At 37.5% G+C, this 21897-nt stretch overlaps 1 protein-coding gene across 2 annotated transcripts in view; it reads right to left on the bottom strand.

Moving 5' to 3' along the window:
• Positions 1 to 21897, bottom strand: part of jak2b (Janus kinase 2b) — a 32867-nt gene that overhangs the window by 6205 nt on the left and 4765 nt on the right. For both annotated transcript variants that reach the window (XM_056237133.1, XM_056237135.1), the window contains exons 2-18: positions 17013 to 17256; positions 14731 to 14854; positions 14495 to 14612; positions 9832 to 9977; positions 8764 to 9058; positions 7925 to 8044; positions 7621 to 7778; positions 7303 to 7414; positions 6304 to 6490; positions 5367 to 5491; positions 4726 to 4860; positions 4224 to 4311; positions 4004 to 4137; positions 3784 to 3922; positions 1704 to 1855; positions 1417 to 1567; positions 1159 to 1295 (exon numbers count right to left, since the gene is read on the bottom strand). In XM_056237133.1, coding sequence (XP_056093108.1) covers positions 1159 to 1295; positions 1417 to 1567; positions 1704 to 1855; positions 3784 to 3922; positions 4004 to 4137; positions 4224 to 4311; positions 4726 to 4860; positions 5367 to 5491; positions 6304 to 6490; positions 7303 to 7414; positions 7621 to 7778; positions 7925 to 8044; positions 8764 to 9058; positions 9832 to 9977; positions 14495 to 14612; positions 14731 to 14854; positions 17013 to 17214 — 2523 coding nt within the window. In that variant the 5' untranslated portion in view covers positions 17215 to 17256. The remainder of the gene's footprint in view (positions 1 to 1158; positions 1296 to 1416; positions 1568 to 1703; positions 1856 to 3783; positions 3923 to 4003; positions 4138 to 4223; positions 4312 to 4725; positions 4861 to 5366; positions 5492 to 6303; positions 6491 to 7302; positions 7415 to 7620; positions 7779 to 7924; positions 8045 to 8763; positions 9059 to 9831; positions 9978 to 14494; positions 14613 to 14730; positions 14855 to 17012; positions 17257 to 21897) is intronic.

Below are 21897 nucleotides of genomic sequence, written 5' to 3'. Positions count from 1 at the left end.
AATTTAATACAATATTAATGATGAAATTAGTAATTAATTACTTTTTTGAACACCGATCATAATAATGAGCCTTTAATTCTCAAGCGCACACATAAAGCTTGCCAAAGCGCACCGGCAAAAGTAATGATTATAAATGTGTTGTAAAAAAAAAAAAATAGCAAGGAGACTGTTTTAATATTTAATAATTTATTGATGTTTTCTGTGTTTTTGGCTGCAGAGATTAAGTTGACGATGCTGACTCGTCATATCCGCAGTAGTGGATTACATAATCTGAGAATATTTGTTTTCTACTTGAATTGGTTGGCAATCGCTTGACATTTCAAGCTTCCTATAGATATATTTCTCATGTCTGTGAGGCAAGTATACACTTATTGGTTTATTTATGTGACGCACTGCAGTTCAGGGAGATCGAGACAGCAGAAAGCACATCCTGTTTGCCTTCTTTATTTTACAAAAGCACAATGTTTTGTTGTTACTGTGAGCATACACAAATAAAAGTTTGGAATGATGTATTACTCTTATCAGTATGAGCAAAAATGAAGAAGTGATCCTGCAGGCGCCTTCACGTTGTGCAATAAGCACACTATACTTCCGCTTCCACACTCCGCTCAAACGCATTTATCTAGGTTAACGTTAGAGCGAGTGAGCAGCCATGTAAAGTTACTACTTGCATGTTTCAAATGACGAGCCGTATTTGAGGTCGATGGATAATAGGCGAATGTTTCGATTTCCTGCCTGACATACTGTAACTACCACAAGGCCCCGCCATTAACGATCTGTCCCTCACAGGCTTCCGACACTTTTTTCTTGTGGAGTTTTTTTCCTGCGACTAACAGACTAATAAAATCTTGGTCGACTAAGCCTCTTCTGGTCGACTAACGATTAGTCAACTATTAGGATGCAGTCATAGTCTTCAGTGTCACATGATCCTTCAGAAATCATTCTAATATGCTGATTTCTTATCATTATTAATGTTGAAAACAGTTGTGCTGCTTAATATTTTTGTTGAAACCACAATACATTTTTTTTTTATACATTATAAATGTCTTTGTTGTCACTTTTGATCAATTTATTGCATCCTTGCTGAATAAAATTATACATTTCTTACGGCCCCTAAACATTTGAATAGTAGTTTATATATAAAATAAAGTGATCTACCTTTCCAAGCTGCTGCAGGAAAATGAGATGTCTCTCCTCAAACTGCACTGGCTCCTCTTTCTCAAACGCTCCAGTACTGAATCCAGATGCTCCTGCTCTGCTGGGTAAAATGTCACTCTCCTTCACGATCTCATAATCTGAGAACACATTTCATCACTCAACATTACACAGCAAGTGGAAGAATGAGCAACCACACAAATAAATTGACACATCAAAATGGCAGTGGGCCTGGGTGTGTTACAGTGTGACTGTCCTGACCTGGGCAGAAGAGACCGTTGAGGTCTCGTATGATGGCTCTGAATGAAGGTCTGAATGTTGGCTCGTAGTCCATGCAGCTGTTGATCAGGTTAGCAAGCTCTGTCCACTTGGGAGCAGGTAGTTGGTGATGGTTTTCATAGAACAAGTGTTTCTGAATGGAGGATTACAAGAAATGTTCGTCAAGAGGTACGGATTATTTCTTTAATTAACAGCACTTTGTACTAAAACAGGCTTTTCTGATAAATATTCACTGTATTAGTATACTGTGGACACAAGTATTGCTTCACCTTGGAACTGTCCATGTTGGCAAGTGGCTTTTCTCCTCCGCTGCAAATCTCCCATAAAGTTGTCCCAAAGCTCCATTTGTCTGAGGCAAGACTCAGGTTTTTCGGATCTAAGATGCATTCAGGGGACACCCAGGGGATTCGCTCCACGAGAACTATAAAAATATTGAAAATTAACTTAAAATTAAAAGCAAATATTTCAATCAAATGTGACAACCCATTATCTACATATTAGAGACCCTCTGTGGTGAAAATAAAGTTTTTAATGTTGTTTATGTCTGTGTTTAAAAAAAATATACTTTCATGTGCAAATTCATCAGTCAACACCATTGCAGAGTATTTATTTATTTAGCAGCACATTATTAGCTGTTTGATAGCGTAGTCAAGCCAAGGGCTAATCATATTAATTACCGTTATGAGGTACATAGAGAGCATAAAACGCATTACCATTTCTGATACATCGACTTTTAAACGAGCCTGTATAATTTGCTCTTCCGCTTCTTCTGAGTCAGTTTCTGGTTCAAACATACTATATGGCTGGATTAAACCAGTATTTCCACTTGCCATTGTGCAGTGTTTACTACAGTAAAGTTGATGAGTGGATCAGGTATTCTGAGCTGGTGCGAGTGAGTGGAGGCGGGGCTAATTTGCATGTTCATTGATCTGCGTATACTAAATGAAGCAAGGGTGTAGTTATCTTCAAGCTTTTTTTTAAGGCATGAATTATTTTCACAGAAAAAAATTAAAGGTCATTTTGGTGATTTTTATAATTATTGACTTAAATTATCAGCATCAGGCAAATAAACTCCCATTTGGCCTAATTTCATTATGTTAATATAAGCCGTTTAATGCACATGTAAGTGGCTTTCATGTCATTATATTGGCCATCGGCTCTTAAAACAACCCACATTTGTTTACCACACCACTATTTGACACAATACTTTTGGAGCTTATTAACAACAAATCTTAAAAGGGATAGTTCACCCCAAAATTAAAATTCGGTCATCATTTAATCACCCTCATATCATTCCAAACTTGTATGACTGACTTTCTTCTGTGGAATAAAATCTCTGTTTTTTGTTGTTTTGGGCCCCATTGACTGTCATTGTGTGTACAAAAACATTTAAAACATTCTTCAAATTATCTTCTTTTGTGTTCCACAGCAGAAAGTCTTACATGTTTTGAACAATATGAGGGTTAGTAAATAACAGAATTTTCATTATTTTCATTTTTGGGTGAACCATCTCTTTAATAAGATGAAGTCTGCCCTCTACTGGTCAGTGTGCATGACAATAAGTAAAATACGCTTCTGCTAAAACAGTTCTAGCACTGACATTCTACTTCATGGTATCTTGTCACCGAAATGTGTTGTATAAACAGTCAACTCTGCATTTTGATGAGAAAAATGTCAAATGGCGACGAAAATTCATCAACTAGAGTGAAGAAGAGACCGTTTCATTCTAACCTTTATAGACCAAAAAGTAAAGAAAACAAAAAAACATGATAGTATATTCGGAAATGTATAATATGAGGAAGTGCAATGCTAGAGCTTTTATATAAACAGGTCACGTGCTGCGTTCGTCCAATCAGTGACACTGACGCCACAAATACGCAAATAAGGACAATAACTGAGGGTTTAGGAATGTACAGTGAGAAATGTCATCTTATGAATACCCATGATTAATTGCTAAACATATGTAAAACATGAGCAGTATGATGTGTGAAGCAAGATAACCCAGGTTTTCGTTGACCCAGGGTTAACCATTTCAAGTGTGAAAAGCCCTTTTCTGTAAAATTGGTGGGTATGAACAGTTATTGTTCAATAATTATTTACGTTGATTAGCCCTAAAAAACCTACCGTTTTTCTTTCAGACGTATTGGCAGCTATTTGTTTTGTGTGGTAATATTCATAGTCATTATTCATTCACTTTACCATAGACAATAAGCAGAGGGTAGAGGCTGCTTCATGAACAGTTTGAAAGTTCTGTGCCATTGCCACTAGGAGGCCGAATATCGGAGATAATGAAAAGGCGGCTACAGATTCACACAAGTTCTCCAAAGAGCCTTCATGCTGTTCACTCACTCTCTCTGGGCAGCACTGTGATGCCGATGCCAGGGTCACTTAGTTTAATGAATGGAGGGTTTCCCAACGTCCTGTCCTCCTCCCTGATCAAAAGGATGTTTTTTGCACACACATTCCCATGAGCCAGATTTTTTTCCTCCTGAGTGTGATAGAACAAAAGCATTAGTCTACTTGGCTCACAATCCACATGGGCTATTCCTGAATTGTTGCGATTTCTTACCAAAAAAAGCATAGCCCAGGTAAGCTGCTTGGCCACTTCCAACTTCCACCGGATATTAACTGATATTGAGTTCTTGTTTTTCTTCAGGTATGTGTCCAATGACCCAAACTTCACATATTCCTGCACCATGATGTCTAAGACAAAAAAAAAAAAAAATCCACAAGCTCAAGTATGCGGCGGTAAATCATTTTGGTCACATGTGAACAGTGTGAACACTTACTCTCGTCTCCGCACACACAGATACCGTAAGTCAACACCAGATGCTTGTGGGTGAGCTGGCTCATCATGCTGGCTGCCTCAAAGAAAGACTTACAGAGGGGGAAAAAATTAAGAGACTGAAGAATCCACTACATCAGTTAATCAAGCACAAACAAGCATACTTCATTTAGTGATCATGTCACGTCTTGATATACAATTTTATATTAAAGCAGAGGATTCAACCCTGCTCCTGAAAACCCACTGCCCTGCAAAGTTTATATACAACCTGCTTCAGCACACCTGTGATTTTCAAGTGATCCTGAAAAGCTTGAATAGCGAGTTCGGGTTTATTGGAGCGAAACTCTGTAGGACAGTGGGTCGCCAGGATTCAATTAGCTTTTCGATTCAGGGAGTCACAAATCAATTCCAAAATGACTCCAGAATCACTTGCACACTCCCCCCTACATTTATGTGGCCCACTTCGACGAAACTCTCTCTTAAAACGGATTTGATCTATATCTTACCTCAGAGTAATTTCTGTGTGCTTTGTCCAAAACTTTGACAATGACTTCAGTCTTATGGGTTTCTCCGTAGTCTCCCTGCTCTTTCCGAATCCCTTTGAAGATCTTGGTGAATGTCCCCTGACCTTGACTCTCACCCTGGAAACAAGGGTTCATATGTTCATAATCATATGAAACTTGACATTTACACTACCATTCAAAAGTTTGGGGTCAGTAAGGTTTTTACTGTTTTTGAAAGAAGTCTCTTTGATGCTCAGCAAGGCTGCATTTATTTGAACAAAATATTGTAAACAATATAAAATAACCGTTTTATACATTATATTTTAAAATGTATTTTATTCATGTGAAGGCAAAGCTGAATTTTCAGCATCACTACTGCAGTCTTCAGTGTCACATGATCCTTCAAAAATCTTTCTAATATGCTGATTTGCTGCTCAAGAATAATTTCTTATTATTATATTTGTTAAAAACAGTTGCGCTGCTTAATATGTTTGTGGAAACGGTGATATATTTTTTTCAGGATACTTAACAGGATAACATAATAAATGTATTTACAGTCACATTTGATCAATTTACTGCATCCATGCTCAAAAGTATTAATTCCTTTACAAAAAATCTTATCACATGTATAACAGGATGCTTACAAGATCAAGGTCTTCTTTCCTGATTGTGTGGAATACCATCTGACTGATGTTGTGTCTCTGCAGTGATGGGGACAGGGGAACCCCCAAACCCCGATGACTTCGGCACACCAACAAACTCGACTTCTCTATTTACATCAAAAACACAAAGCAAAAAAAGTAAACCATTATAAAAGGATCAACAATACATTTTCAAAATCTAAAAGGTTTGTTTTCCAGGTGATATTGTAGAGTTGTACATTTCTGGTATTCGTATGTCATATAACCAGGGCTTGACATTAACTTTTTTTCATCATCAGCCACTGTGGCATGTGGTTTTCCAAACTTACTAGCCAATCAGCATTTTCACTGGCCACAATTTTGACATCGATACCATAGGGGGAAAACTAGCATATAGATATTTTTAATATTACCTCACAATTTGGCAGTCGATATTTAAGGCTGCTGTCGCTTTAAGACCTGACGCACAGATCCATAATACTGTTTTATATAGCCAATATACTGCACTTGTCTTTATGTGCATGCACTTTTGTGAAAATTGTGCTGAATTATGCTAAATACGCACAATCCCTTGCCGAAATTTAAGCCCTTTACCACCAACAATATTCATCCAGAGCTAGTGAAACGAGTGTGTAAATGGTTTGTGTGTCAACTCGCTGTCGGAGAATTAGAGAGCGAGAACGATCTATTCTGCAGAAGAGTTTCAGATATTTCAGTATCGAAATCTTTGACAACACTAGATTGCACTTAGTTTATTATTTCAGATGCATTTTTAAAACACTACAATTGAAAAATGTATATTATATAAAATTCAACCCGCCAAAGTGGCTAGTAGGAGTGACTGAGTTACACGCCACCGCTGAAATCCACCCGCATTTGGCGGGTGTTAATGTCAAGCCCTGCATATAACCATAATGAGAATATCAGGTGCAGTACTGACCTTTGGCCTTTGGTGAACAGCACCTGCTAAACTGAAAGATGACACCATCTGATTTTACGGTTTCCTTCTGGTAGCACTTGAGCAGCTCCTGTAAACTTCTAAAACTTTTTTTGGTTCCACTAAGATTGTAGTCGCCATTTTCAGACCTGGTGATCAGGCAGTGCTTGTACTCTATGTCCTCATACGCCTGAGGGAAAGAAATCATTATGTCAAGAGACTGTCAGGATGTTTAGAAGGACACAGCTGATGTACACCACCATTCAAAAGTTTTGGGGTCAGTAAGATATTTTTGAGAAAGAAGTTAACATGTGTCTTCAGCAAGGATGCATTAAATGGGTTAAAAGGGACACTAAAGACATTTATAATGTTATAATGTTTCTATTTCAAATAAATGCTGTTCTTTTTAACCCTTTATTTATCAAACAATCCTGAAAAAAGTATCACGTTTTCCACGATAATATTAAGCAGCACAACTGGTTTCCACATTGATAATAATAAATGTTTGAGCAGCAAATCAGCATATTAGAATGATTTCTGAAGGATCATGTGACACTGAAGACTGGAGCTGAAATGCTGAAAATTCAGCTTTGCCATCAGCAATAAATTACATTTAGCAATAAATAAAACAGCTATTTTAAAATAAAATAATATTTCACAATAATTCTGTTTTTACTTTTTGTTCAAATAAATGCAGCCTTGCTTAAGAGACTTATTCCAAACATATTTGACAATATATAAAATAGACAACCGTTATTTTAAATAAGAATGAATGTAATAACATTTCACAATATTACTTTTTTTACTGTATTTTTGACCAAATAAATGCAGCCTTGGTGAGCCTTGATTTCAAAAACATCAAAAAAATGTCCAAACTTTTGATTGGTAGTATATAAAGGTCAGGATTACAGTGGAGGAATATTCGATCTTAAGTACAAAATGCTACTAATTGATAATATATTATGTTTTGTGTAATTAAAGTGGCACTTTGGAAGAACGTACCCCGACTGCAAGAGTCAGGAAGTATTTGTTGAAGTCTTTGGGGCTGCACCGGAGCACAAAGAGACCTCTCTGGTTCCCTGACTTGCGTAGTTTACTGATTGCAAACTCCATTCTGTCAACACAGGCAATGAAAACAATGATGACGCTTACAGATAATGCTTGAATGCAAATCTTCTAAACCTGAAAAAAACTAAATATAAATCATGGGCAGAAATGGGGCTCTACAATAAATCCTTTAGAGAAATCTGTCAGTCATTTACAGAAAATGAAGACTAAATAAATAGCCAGTCATTCATGAGTATGTCCCGTAGTGCTTACGATATCGGCCCGTGGCAGTAGCTTTCGATGGCCTCCAGGAGATGGGGTGGGACCACATCCTTGCAGAGGAAGTGATGGGCATCTGTGGTCAGTCTGTAGTAACCGTCGATTAGAGACACAAATGACAATGCCTCCATTGAGGTGGAAAACACCAGCTCCTGTATGAAAAAAGAAATTTTGTTAGTGCATGATCTGTAAATATTCTCAAATAGCAGGAAGAAATCCAGTAGTTCAAAGGCACTCTGAGACCCTTTAAAATAGAGTAACAATTAAAGGATATCCCAGAGAGTTACAACAGACTTACTAGAATTTTTCCATCCTGTCTGTTGATGGAGACAATGCGGTTCATGTTGGTTCCCTCCTTGCTGGCTTGTCTGATACTGATATCGACAACTTCCGCAAAATCACAATACGTCTGAAGGTCCTTGTGAGAAAGTACAAAAGTGTTATGAAATTTCACCAGCAGCAAAAGAAACCCCCCTTTTTTTATTTTGGCATCAGTACAGAAATATTAATAAATACAAGCAGACTGGTATTTCCTTCAGGATATGACAATGCATTCAAGGCAGAAAAAGAATTGTTTTAAAGTTCCAAGTAGGTTCAGGCTATAGTTCAACATAAATGAAATGCCACATCAGAGCCGATTTGCTATTGTCATGACACTCACTCAGCATGCTCGGTTATTTTAAATTGTAATAATACTTCACAATATTGCTATTTTTACTGTATTTTTGATAAAAAGCAGCCTTGAACAGTAGTGTATGTTAAATGGTTTTTTAATTAATTGTAGAGAAGAATAACTAAAGAATGTTTGATGAATATCAGTGCTGCCTTGAAAACACTGGAGTGTTTTACTAACCCTATTTTTAAATACAGAGTTACTGGCCTGACTAGACCTCAATTAATCTAAAGTCGGATCTGTTTCATCTGAGGTGGGTAGTGGGTTCTAGAACAAACAGCCTTTCACAAAGAGTTCATAAAGTTAAAGCCGTTTAAACATTTACTCAAATCACTCAAATATATGTGTGACCAGATTGACTTCAAGTTTAAATCTTGCTTTGTGTATATGCTTGGCCAAGGCGTGAACATGTGATTTTTGAAGCACGATTTTGAAGTTTAGGTTCAACATCTGAAACTGGTTACCTCAGACTGTGTGTCTTTGTGTCGTTCTCGGCACCACTGGATGCCGCGGTCTGCGGAGATGACGATGGTGACCTGCTCGTCCGAGGGCTCTTTGACCTGAAAGCGTTCGGTGTAGAAGCCAGAGTCCAGGGACTCCAGGCTGATCAGGTATTTGAGTTTTAGGTCGCGCGCCGAGGCTCGGCACTGGCTGAGCTGCTGCACGACTTTCCGAAAGCGATAGCGGATGCGCTTCCTTGTGACAAAATGGTAATCCTGGATTCGCTCCCTCATTTCTTTAGGGAGGAAAGACTTGTAACTGTGAATTTAAAAGATAATGAGAGTTACTATCAAACACCACATTTTGTTTGTAGGATGGATGGCAGTTTTAAAGGTCTTTGTCCCATTTTTGTTTTTATTAGGGCTGTCCAATGATCCAGTAGGCGAATTCCTTCAAACAATTAATCAGTCCAAAACAGCACTAATATAAAGAAAACCAGGCTTATTAAATCAGAGATAGTAGAGAGAATAAAGACTCACAATGCGTTTTCAGTTAATTATTCATTACAGTTTTGCTTTAAAACACGAGCTCGATCATATTCTGTGTTTGGTGGGATGTTTGTAGCTCGCACTCTTCAGAAACACTGTATGCCCAGATGATACGCAAACTATGTTTCTTGGCTGGATAAAGCAAGCCAGAGTCTCGATAGTAAAGTTTTAAAGTTTGCGAATTGTAATAAAGGTAAAGACGATTGCAGTGACGTACAGGAGTCGTAAAGTAAGTGTGTGTGTGTGTGTGTGTCTGTTATATTGATGCGAAAACAAACCGTGTATGTGTGCTCTCGACGTGTGTTTCCACACACATTCAGGATAATGTTTTGATTTGTCATGTGCATGTTGCTGTGTTTAGTAATTTAGGTGTTTAATGTCTATGATGAATTAGGAGATTTGAGATGGTTTGGATTCAGACAACAAAGCAGGTTTTTAAAAAAGCAGCAATTTAAAAATGGGATCATAACTTTAAATGGACTCGTGGTAGATATTATACATTGACAGGTCAAAATATCAAGTAGATCATCCCATTATTGGTACCTAATGTCATTGTAGATGTCCAGTGGGGAGCACTGCTTCTCTTTGGCAGTCCTCATCATGTCCAGCACAGCCATGCCAAGGCACTCCTCCTGAACCTCATGGTCACTGGATAACTTTACCCAGCTGTTTACAAAGTCACTCCTCCACTGCATACACAAAACAGAGAGGGGAACCCCATATCAGTATTACAGTATAAAAAAAAAAAAATCGAGAGAGAGAAATGGCATGGCAGTAATTCTCTGGGAACAATGTTTAAACACCTTTAGAGTTAAGGCCACGTTTAAACCGGAGGGCAGTATTTTGAAATGTTATTACAATTTTAAATAACTGATCTATTTTAATATATTTTAAAATGTAATTTATTCCTGTGATGGCAAAGCTGAATTTTCAGCAGCCATTACCCCAGTCTTCAGTGTCACAACTGTCTGCCGTAATGTGACTGCCTGAGGCCCCGTCCACACTACTGCGTTTTCGTTTAAAAACGGAGACCTTTTGCTACGTTTGCACCTCCCGTCCACACTAAAACGGCAAAAACGGAGACCCAAAACGGAGAAGTTTAGAAACGCTGCCGATCCGTTTTTCGTTTTGAAACTCCGGAGGGCGTTTTAGTGTAGACGGGTCAAGACGGAGGACTTTAGAAACGATGACGTAGTAGAGGCTCACGCTCGGCTCTATGATTGGGTGTCATCAGTCATGGCGTATATCTTTGCTAGCAGCTGTTGTACAAGTAAATTCTGCATTTTACAACGCTATAACTGCCTACATGCGCCGGAGTCTAGCTATTATTCGAGCGATCTGTGACAATTCCCGTGTGCAGCGGCGGCGTTGACCGTATGGAGCGTCGGTTTGGGGTTAACCCAGAGCATGGTGGGATAATTTTATCAATGAAGTTGTGTTTACACCGGCACGCGCATGCCCAGTGTTGGTGAATGGTCACGTGATCCGCGTTTTCAGTCGTTTTAATGTGGACGGAGATCAATTCTAATACGCAGCTAAAACGCTGGTGTGGACGAAGATCGTATTCGTTTTAATTCTCCGTTTCTAAACTAAAACGCAGTAGTGTGGATGGGGCAGAAAATTGTGGCTTGCACTTCTGTAACCAAAGCTGAACTTCTTTTCCTATGTAACGCGACAGCCATGGTACCACACTGGCTAAACACCCTCTGGCTCCGCCTGCTTCAGTAGCCACACCCCAAACTCTTGCCAAAGGTTGAGCTGGAATAAGACTGACGGATCTGAGTCATCAGAGTAAATGCATTTTAAACACAGAAAATCTTACATATTTCACCTTTAACCCAGAGTTAAAAATAATAATATATTTTTTATATGCAGAAACTGATATTTGTAGATGATGATCAATATTCTGATCCAATTAAAACTATTTAATGACAGATGTTCACAAACTTGCTTGGTATGAAAACTTATTTTACACAATATTTACTGAAAAAATGAAACTGTCCACTATCTATTTACAGTGCAGTCAAATGGTTAGGCTGTTGGCCAATTTCGCACATTTTCTATCACCAACCAATAATCTCAAAATGGTAATTATCAGTCAATTAATTAGCCTGGCCGATAACAGTCTATATCTAAAAAGTACCCTGGGTTAATGATATTAAGTGCAGTTAAGAGTATGTTACGTTTAGAACCCAATAGAAAGGTGTAGTCGCCATGGAACTGGGGTGTTACACAGAAAAACACCATTTATAAAACTACTGATAGTGTCAAACAAACATCAAGCAAACAATGTTGTTTTCATTGTATACTACCTACTACGACACTGCTGTGCATTAATACGAGAGTGCTAGAAAAAAACACAGCAGGTAAAAGCAAACATACATTGTGAAAACATCAACCACAAACAGAGCAGACGCAGACTGACAAGTGTACACAAGATGACACTGCAAAGCTGCTGCCTCAAAAACAGGTTTGAAAATGACTCCTGTCTGTGCCAGACTTGAAATTTTAAAGGACATACACCGATGTAATGACAGTGGTTTCCAAACGTTTTCTTTTGGGCCTGTCTTTTGTAAAGACAAATATTTTCAAGCCCCCCCACCAGCACGCACCCACATAAAGACTCTTTTAGAGACATGACCTTGCTTGCAAAATCCTATAGGATTTATTTGAAACATAATTAATACAGTACTAAAACTTCTTAACTTCGACAGGATGCTTTTTAAGTGGTCTCTAAGTGGCATATTAACTTGTTGGGCTTCATACTGCCAGAGGCTAATATTTTGAGGCACGCAACACACTGTGGTCACTCTTCATTACTCACCGTTGTACTGCACCGCCTCATCATATTTTCTTGTCTTGAGGCTGTCTACACAGGACGCAACAAAGCGAACGTTACAAATCCATTTTTTCTTTTCGTGTCAGAAGTAGCGCAAGTGCTTGAAGCACGTCAGAAATAGAACGGGGCATCAGTTTCCTGTCAGGGATTTGTCGTGTCGCGCCATATCCAGTGTAGACAGCATCACTGATTATAATGGGTTCTATTTGCTTTTTTTGCACTTTGCTCCGCAGTGCTCGTTTCTGGTGCAGACACGTTGTTTTGGTAGTTGTGACGTTTGAAGTAGATCCATTATCTCCTTTACCCTTACCTGGCACTGACAGTCCTTTCTAGGGGTGTAACAATATATGACAATATGTATTGTGGATAGTTCACCCAAAATAAAAAGTACTGTGAGAAAAGAAATTCTAGTTTTCAGAGGTTTAGTGTCTGTATTACATTAAACTACTATATATAATGTATAATAATGCAATGGGGGAATATCTGTGTAAAAAGTGGCTTACATCATTTTAAATATATCTAGTCAGTGAAAGAGTGCAAGCATATTTGTCCAAAATAATTCTGTATTTTCAGCTTCAGAATCATGAATATTTTTATTCTGGTGTCACCATTGTCCTATGCATTGGGTTACCAGCACCAAGTCCAAGCCTATTCATTTCCACCCCCAATATAATACCAAATTTAGCATTTTAATCAACAGCACATTTTTCAAAAAACTTTTATCATATGTCTTGGAGTATCGCAATAATATCGTATCGTGAGTTCAGTATCGTGATATGTATGAAATCGTGACATTAGAGTATTGTTACACCCCTAGTCCTTTCACAAACTTGTCCATGCTTAGTACAGAACCATGCATCATTCTTTAATATTTTTAAACGGCTCCCTGCAATTCTTAGTAGTAGATAACTTTATTGTCCCCGTGGGGCAATTGGGTTTGCGGCGAAGTCGCAAGGCACTTCATGACAGGACATCAGACATATGACACAAACAAATACAATACAATGTAATACACTATACACCCTTGGGCCTGACCAGACCAGCTGGACATCTAGCTTATTTTGACTGATTTAAGGCTTTTATGGCAAAAGAGAATTTGGATCTGTTCTTGGTCAGAAGGGGTGGACAGAAACGACGCCTAGATGGCAGTAGTTTAAAATGAGATACCAACGGGCGTGTGTAATCACATGCAATGTTATTGGCCTTTCTCACCATTCTGTCTTTGTAAATGTGTTCAATGCCCAGTAGCGTTATCCCAAGTAACTTGCTGGCAGTAGTAACTGTTTTTCTGATTATCTTTTTCTGTGATTCAGTGGCATTTCTGAACCAACAGATAATACAGCAAGTTAAAACGGTTTCAATAAAAGCAGTATAAAACAGTTGGAGCATTTTGTTATTGACATTAAAAACAAGCAGTTTCTTTAAAAACTACATTCTTTGCTGTGTCTTAGTGTGCAAAAGATCACTCCATGAGTCCCATTTAAGCTTGTTGTCCAGTACAATGCCAAGGTATTTATAGTTTGTAACAACCTGAATAATCTCCCCATTGATAAAAGTGTCGTGGGTTGCTGTGACATTCTAAAATCTATGGACATTTCTTTGGTCTCGATTCTCGATTCTGATTGCCTCCTAGTGGTCTGTTATTTCCTCTATTTCTACATTTACATGAAATATTATGTAGTAATTAAGTATAATTTTACTAATAGTTGAATAACCCTATGTAATGTAATCCTAAAAATTAAATATAATTTTTTTAAAAGATGACATTTAAAACAATCTTTTTTTTTTTGGTAAGTACTTCGACAAAATAGTCTAGAATTTTTATATCCAGCATTGTGGCTGCATTTTTGCATGTGAAGCTGTACTAAAAAGATGAAGTTCTTCAGAATATGAAAAACATCTAATTGTCTTTAAGATGTCCTAACGAGACACACTAGGCAAAGTTCAATCACCTTCCCCTCAGTGACAGTCATCGCATGACATACTGTTAGTGGAAGACAAACGGGCGCCACAAAACCAGCCCACTCAGAGTCAGAGAGCGGCCAGCATGAGTTTCCTTTATTTATCATGCGTTTAGTAAATAGGGGCCTTTATCCGTGCAGATACACAGTGGCGTAATTCACATTTAAACACTGTAAAATCCGAAACCAAGACTGACTCTTCTCTGAGAAGATAATCTAGGCAAAACTGCAATTAAATTATACATGAATGTGCTCAATTATGCAAGATATGCTCATATTTCAGGCCAAGTGAAGCGTAACTGTAAAACACTGCTATGGTGATTCAGTATCCACTGACAGCACACAACACTTAGTTCACAATTAAAGGTCATTTCTTTATTGCAAAACTGACGTGGGGAATCCTCACCTGAGCAAAGAGGTAAGACATTACATAGTCATCCAGGACAGGACTCTCAGATCCCTTCGTCACTCCATAGCGGTACGCCCGAGACGCTCCACAACTATACCAGCCGGGAAAATAGTACCTGACAGGAAATATCGCAGTCACTAAACTGCAGGCTACAAAACCTTGAGACGGAGAGGACAAAGGCCAAATAAAATAAACCAGGTTAATTAAGTGAAACATGGAGCTCAGTGCATTACCTAATTCTGAATAACAAACTCTCGTTGGCTGTTTCGTCTAAATGGAGAACATGATTGGGTGATAACCAGACCCCTTCATCTTCTCTGTACAGTCCAAACAGGCTACAGTAGACTGGTGTAACCCCTGTGAGAAACAGATGAACAAAGAACAGACGCTAGTGAGACAAGAGAGACAGACACAACATCAGCCCTAAGGCCCAAGAGCAACACATAAAAAACAAAGAACGGCAAACAAATGCAAACAATTTTTTACACCAAAACATCTAGTGTGTAGTAAGAAATGCCTGCACAATGCACATATAAACTAGGGACTGGATCATGATGGTCAACAACGGTCCAACAGCAAACTAGTCAATTTGTGAGGTTAACTTTAATTTTAATAGAATTTTCCTTATCTACACTACCGGTCAATAATTAAGATTTTTTTTGTCATGCTTTTAAAAAAAAAAAGTTTATTTAATCAAAAATATCGTAAAAACAGTAATATTGTGAAATATAAAATATAAAAATAACTTTTCTATTTGAATATATTTTACTGGGATGGTAAAGGGTGAATTCCAAACAGCGTTTTTGCACCCTTGAAGGGCACTTCGGGAAGGGGACACCATTTGTAGAAGCGTTCCCTACGGAAATGAACAACTGAATCCCTTCACGAAGGGCCCTTCCACAGGTCAGTTAGTGAAGGGAACATGCAATGGTTTCTTCAAGGAAGTAATTTAATAATTTATGGTTATGTTCTGCTCTTCGGATTGAGCAGGGCACAGGGATGCTCACTTCCGATTGGAATTTGCCCAAAGTCTTCAGTGTCACATGATCCTTCAGAATAGAATCCTGAAAAAAATGCATCATGGATACCACAAAAAATTAAGCACAACTGTTTTCAACATTGATCATCTTTTTTGGTCACACTTTAGTTTAGGGTACAGTTCTCACTATTAACTATTAACTAAGATTTTTGCCTCAAACTCCTAATTACTGCTTATTAATAGTTATTAAGGTAGTTGTTAAGTTTAGGTATTGGGTAGGATTTAGGGATGTAGAATATGGTCATGCAGAATAAGCCAATAATATGGTCTTTATAAGTACTAATAAACAGCCAATATCCTAGTAATATGCAAGCTAATAAGAAACTAGTTAATAGTGAGAATTGGACCCTAAACTAATGTGTTACCTTTTTTTTGAGTACCAAATTAGCATATTAGAAGTATTTCTGAAGGATCATGTAACACTAAAAATTTTGCTTTGCCATCACAGGAATACATTTTAAAATATTGGTACAAAAATTTGCTGAGGCTTATTATAAATTGTATAAGTTGAGTGTTAAATGTACTTCACACCTAAACATGCAAATGTATTTATTAGTTGATGTCTGATGCAATAACAATTAATTTTCTTCAGTGCATAGACAAATAAAGACAAGGTGTTTCTGTAAATTTTCACAGGATAAATGACATCAATCACAGATTAATTAACTAGTCCATTTACATTATTTTAATAGCAGCACCATGCAATAGCAGTAAAGAAAGTCATCTAAAAAAGTGTGACATCTTACAAGACCATAACATGTCTGTCATCAATACCCTGTTGGGGATGACTGATGGCTCCTGGGCTGATTTTTTTAATCTTTTTTAAACAGTAAACACAGGTGGACTGACAGGATCTTATTATATAAGCCATCAATACTACACCTGATTAATGTGAGAATCCAGAGCATGCCACCAATAACTGACTGTTTCTGCAGTAACCTATAATAATAATAATATAATATATATATATATATATATATATATATATAATAATTACATCTCATTTTAAGAATAATAAAAAAAAGATACTGATAATACTGTTTTATCAATAATAAATCAGAGTACATGGGCAAGAAGAAAATAATGTTAGGCTGGTAAAGCCTTTTTTCAGGGAAATCACTTTAACATTGTCCTAAACAGGAGCAACGTGACAAGATTTCAGTAACGGTCCTATTTTTGTTCACAGTAAAATTGAAAACGTTGTGTGACATAGCAGTTTTTGTTTAATACCCAGCAGTGAACATCCCAGTTTTTGATAAATTAAACTTCACAGTGGCCGGGCCTACTCAGAGCAACAAAACAAATATAGACACTAAGCAAACAATAAAATCATGTCGTGATTTATCACATTGCATCTGGATTGAACACAGTGCAACATGATTCTTTATCAGAACATTTAATTCATATCTACTTTATAAATTCTAAATACATTTTTTTTAGCTTCTTTTCTATAATCACATGATGGGCATAACTGACCGCACTCCTTGGCAGCATTGATGATGAGCTGTTCGGTGACATACTCTCCCGGTGGGTAACACAGAGGGGTGCAGTTAGCATCGGTCCGGCTGCTGTGGTAGAGGTGGATCTTGAGAACGGTGGGCTGCTTTGGACAGAGCTCCTCATGGTGGACATCACCATTCTGGTAACGTGGTTCACATACAGCTGTCTCCATGTCCATCACAGAGACACATGTGATGAGAGATAAAACAGCAACATTCACCTGGTGGAGGACATGGAGAAAGAGTATATTATCTACTAGGCTTGGTGCGGTAGTTGTTGTAACCGGTGTAATTACATTACTTGGCCACCGTGGCACATATATTTTTTATTGTCGTTTTGCTTTTTTATAGAAATATAAACTGAAAGCGCCTGCTCTGCTCCAAACAGCACGAGCGGGCCTAGAACTAACATTTTGCCCCACCTGCCAATGGCCGGTGAAATTCACCGGCCATAAATATTTTTTTTACCAGTTATGAAACTGTTTTTGCAAAAACAGGCAGTTATGACACCAAGATTTCAATTAATCTAATCAAATGTAAAATAACACTGCATAGTCTTCACTGTATTAAACGAAAAATAGATTAAACATAGAATAACAAAAGTAATTCAGTCAAGAGCAGTGAGTGTTTTTTAACATTAAAAAAGCAGACAGCAGCAAGTGAATTAGGCTGCTGTCACTTTAAGACCGAATGCACGGATCCAATATACTGATACACACTGTACACATGCGTTTTCCTTCTCAACTGTTTACATTCATAACAATGTTTACTAGGATACTTGCCGAGACAGGCATTTTTTGACACAACTTTGTGTGAATTTGTCCGTTCAAGCGCAAAAAGTCATGAAAGGGCTCAATATTCACACGCTGTCTGAGACACGGTTTTCTGGGCGCGTGCCTCGGATGTTTAAACTTCCCTAACAGCATGCAAGTAATGAGTTCAGTCCATTTTTTCATATTCTTGGGCAATGTTACCAGCCAACTGCCGATTGACACCGTTTCATATACTGTACCTGCCAACGTCGATTCTTACTTGCATTTGCGCTTGGTAAGTGTAAATGTGAGTTTACTTCACTTATCACTAGGGCGGCACGATATTGGAAAAAACTGACATTATAAAATATATAGTTTTTCTGCAATATATATTTTGATATAAAAACAATTTCACCAGATGACTTCATTAGCTCTATTTGGAAAGAATTGTTCAACTAGTTCAACCAAAAACGAAAATTCGGTCATCACTTTGACATTTCAAAAAGTTCTTAAAAAGATCGTAAAACTAATCCATAAGAATTGTGTGGTTTAGTTCAAATTTTCTGAAGAGACATGAACGTTTTTATATGCAGAACAAGTTTATTTTGGGTTTTATTCACATACACATTCATCATCAACGCACACATCTGTTATGATAAACGGAAGTTCAAGAATGTTTGCTTGATGTGCGAAAACCAATGAGGTTCATTCTTGTGTGTTGCGCAGCACATCTGAGCTTAAGCAAGAACCACTGAGGCTTGCGTCAAGCAGGTTCGGTTGAGATTCAGTTTATGTTTGCCGATCAATGTTTATAAAATAAGAGCCTAAATTCTATCCGCTCATCATATAAAGCGATTGTGTCTAGAAAATTTAAAATTTAACTAAACCTCATATTCATATGGATTAGCTTTACGATCTCTTTATGAAGTTTTTGAAGTGTCAAAGTGGTAGTTCCGTAGCTGTCAATGGAGAGTACAGAACTGGCTCAGATTTGATTAAAAATATCTTAATTTGCGTTCCGAAGATGAACGAAAGTCTTACGGTTTTGGAACAACAGGTGAGTAAATGACGACAGAATTTAGATTTAGAACTAACCCTTTAAATTTACAGGACCAAACATTTGCTCTGTGATAGATACATTTTGCAACTAATCCGAGAATCACGTTTTGACCGTGTTGCCTGGTCTGTACGGATCAACTACGATCCCTATACTTGACATTAAAAGCGATTTCAATAGCGGCTCGCTGATGTCCACAAATTATAGGCCTATACACATGCGTGATTGCAAATTCAAAAGTGTAAGTGAAAAGCAACTCGCATTCAAAAGCGGCCTGATTCCTGATGCTTTGTAAGGTTATCTAGTCAAAATCACATCTGTATATTATGAACAGGGGGTCAGGTTTATGTGGACATTCGTCAGATAGACATCTCTGGCCCCTCCACTCTTTTTAAACACATAAACGTGTCCCGTGTGAATGGCCGCTTACATCTAAGGGTTTTCACATTCTTTCATGTGAACAAAAATAAAAGTATTTATTCACTGTTAATACTCTAACAACATGATTTTAAAAAGTTGAAAGGAAATAATACACAACAATAGATTATTAGATATCAATAACACCCCAGAAATTCCAGATCATCAGATCATCTCTCAAACATGTAGTATCTGTCAATTTGGTATTACTCACAGATTAGAGAATGGAATGGATATGATTCACTTCTGTCTGCTCTATGTATCAAACCAGCTGAGAGTTATAGATGTTGTATATGGTCAAAACACAGAAGGTGTGAGCATACTAGCTTCAGAAAAATCAAGTGAACTCCACCAACAACGTCTCTTACCTGTCTGTGTATGAAGAGCACAACACTAGTTCCAACCACTGTGTGAACTGTACACACATTGACAAGCTTACACTGTTTACTTGAATTATATTGCAATGCCCTGCATCATCATTTTTATTTTGCTTCAGTGTTTCGAGTGAAAAATCACTACAATAGTGACTTTACAGTTACTGCTATCATAAAAATACACTTACTTGTGCCATTTATATAATTTTAATTCAACCTACATTTAATTTCCAACAACAAGAACTTTAGCAAAATGTATATTTTAGTCAGAATTATTGTGCTATCCTATGCGCTCTGTCTGTTTGGCGCATATGCCTGCGGCTGAGGTTTAGTGGAGGCGCGTTCGCATCAGGGCTCATCTACTCCTGACAAAAAAAACTAAATATTTTTGCATGACCTTCTAACATTTATATTGTGAAATCAATCTAAGATATTCACTGAGGAAAACACCACATCTCAAATGCATTAAACAGCACAAGCATCAGTCAGAGCATCTGACGGGGCAAGCCGCGTTAAACTATATACGTGTTAACTATATCTTACAAGGTATTTTGAAGCCCTTTTAATAATAAACATGTTTCATGTTTAGGATTATTATGCAGCACTTTCCCCAACTATTTTTTCAGATGCGACTTTCTGACTTCTGAATTCTGACACTGTCTGATATTACAGGCCCTTCTCCATTAAGAGAAAAACACTGGAAATAGCAAAGTGACTGACCCCTCTGAGGTTGGTGTTGATTTTATTTTCGAATTCAGCTTTCAACTAGGGCCGAAACTGAAAATGCAGGATACACTTGGCCGAAAATTTATTGAAATTAACCGAAATAATTAATAAATCAATGAATGAATCAATGAATGAATGAATTAATTAATTAATTAATCTAAATGATTTAATAATCAACACTCAAATAGCTAAAACAGAGTTGTATATATAAGGCAGTATTTATAACAATTTTTAATTAACAAGATTGTTTCTACTCCAGCTTTTTGGTGAAACAAAACATGAAAAATGTATTAAACAAACATTAAACAAAGGTATCAAGTAAAAATATAATGAATATGTAATACAGTGCATATATTTAGCAAAATGCTCTGGTCTAGAGTTATTTTTTTTCTCGCCAACTAATGAGTTTATGGACAGAATAGCTTTCTTGAGGTAAATGTAACGTTAGGCTATAGCCTACAAGCTGTTTTATTGACGTCTTTCCCCGTTTAAAAAACTGATTGAGTGATTACATGAAACAGGATTCACTTCGGCAAGTTGTAATGCATCTTTCAACTAGGGTTGCCAACTACTGAAAAGGAAAATAAGGGAGATATGTGGTTCTTTATAGGAAAATAAGGGACAGAATAAGGGACACTTAAAAGTATTTGTACTGTATCACACAGTGCATGTCATTTCAGTACTTGCGGTTACGTACGTGTATAAAAGGTGATTCTAACTTTTAAAGCTGGTTCTGCAGTGACTACTGCGAACAGGGCAGTTGGCATCCAGGAAAGACTGCATTATAGGGGTGGAGGGGCTAGTTACCCCTTTCCACATGTCCACAGAGTATTAGCTCCAGGGACACCCAAGGCAACTACAAAGCTGAATTCGGAGAATTAGTATAGGCTGCTTTTGGTTGGAAAGGAGACTTTTTAATGGTCATTTTGTGTTTTAATAATGATGTGCAAGGTTATTTGCCAGAGTGAGAACATTTTAAAACATGTTAGCATTCCCAAAATAAAGTTTTTTTAATTAGCTAAAAACTGAAACAGCATACGGTATACATGAATCCGACGAGCGTTCTGTGTAGGCTGCCATCTTGTGGCGACGCCATTACTGAGCTGTTACCGGTATGTAAACAAACCTCCGTGATAACGCACCCTCGATGACAGCTACAGCCAGGCAGAATGACTTGTTGGGTTGATGATGTTAGACAGTGGCCTCCAGTCACAGATGAAGGTACAAACGATCTTACAGATTATTTATGAAAATAGCTTGGCAAGCTAGCTAGGCTAACGTTAGCTAACGAGGAAACTATAAAAAGATCTGTCCATTTGGCAACAATAAATAAATGACATCAAATAAACGAATTCATGTTTTTCATTTGTGTCCATTATTTATCTCATTTTCACATTGCAAAAGGCAAGGCTAGGTACAGCTAGAAAGTATACATAATATCGACCAATTATTGTTTTTAAACCATGGAAAGAGGTCAATATAAAAGCAGGAGAACATTTATGTCACATAACGTTACATTTAGCTCAGGAAAGCCAT

This window comes from Rhinichthys klamathensis, unplaced genomic scaffold (assembly GCF_029890125.1).
Source record: "Rhinichthys klamathensis goyatoka isolate OS25496 unplaced genomic scaffold, OSU_Roscu_1.1 h1tg000019l_1, whole genome shotgun sequence".
NCBI lineage: Eukaryota > Metazoa > Chordata > Actinopteri > Cypriniformes > Leuciscidae > Rhinichthys > Rhinichthys klamathensis.
Note: the sequence above shows the minus strand (reverse complement) of the source record. Positions and strands in the feature narration are given on the sequence as shown.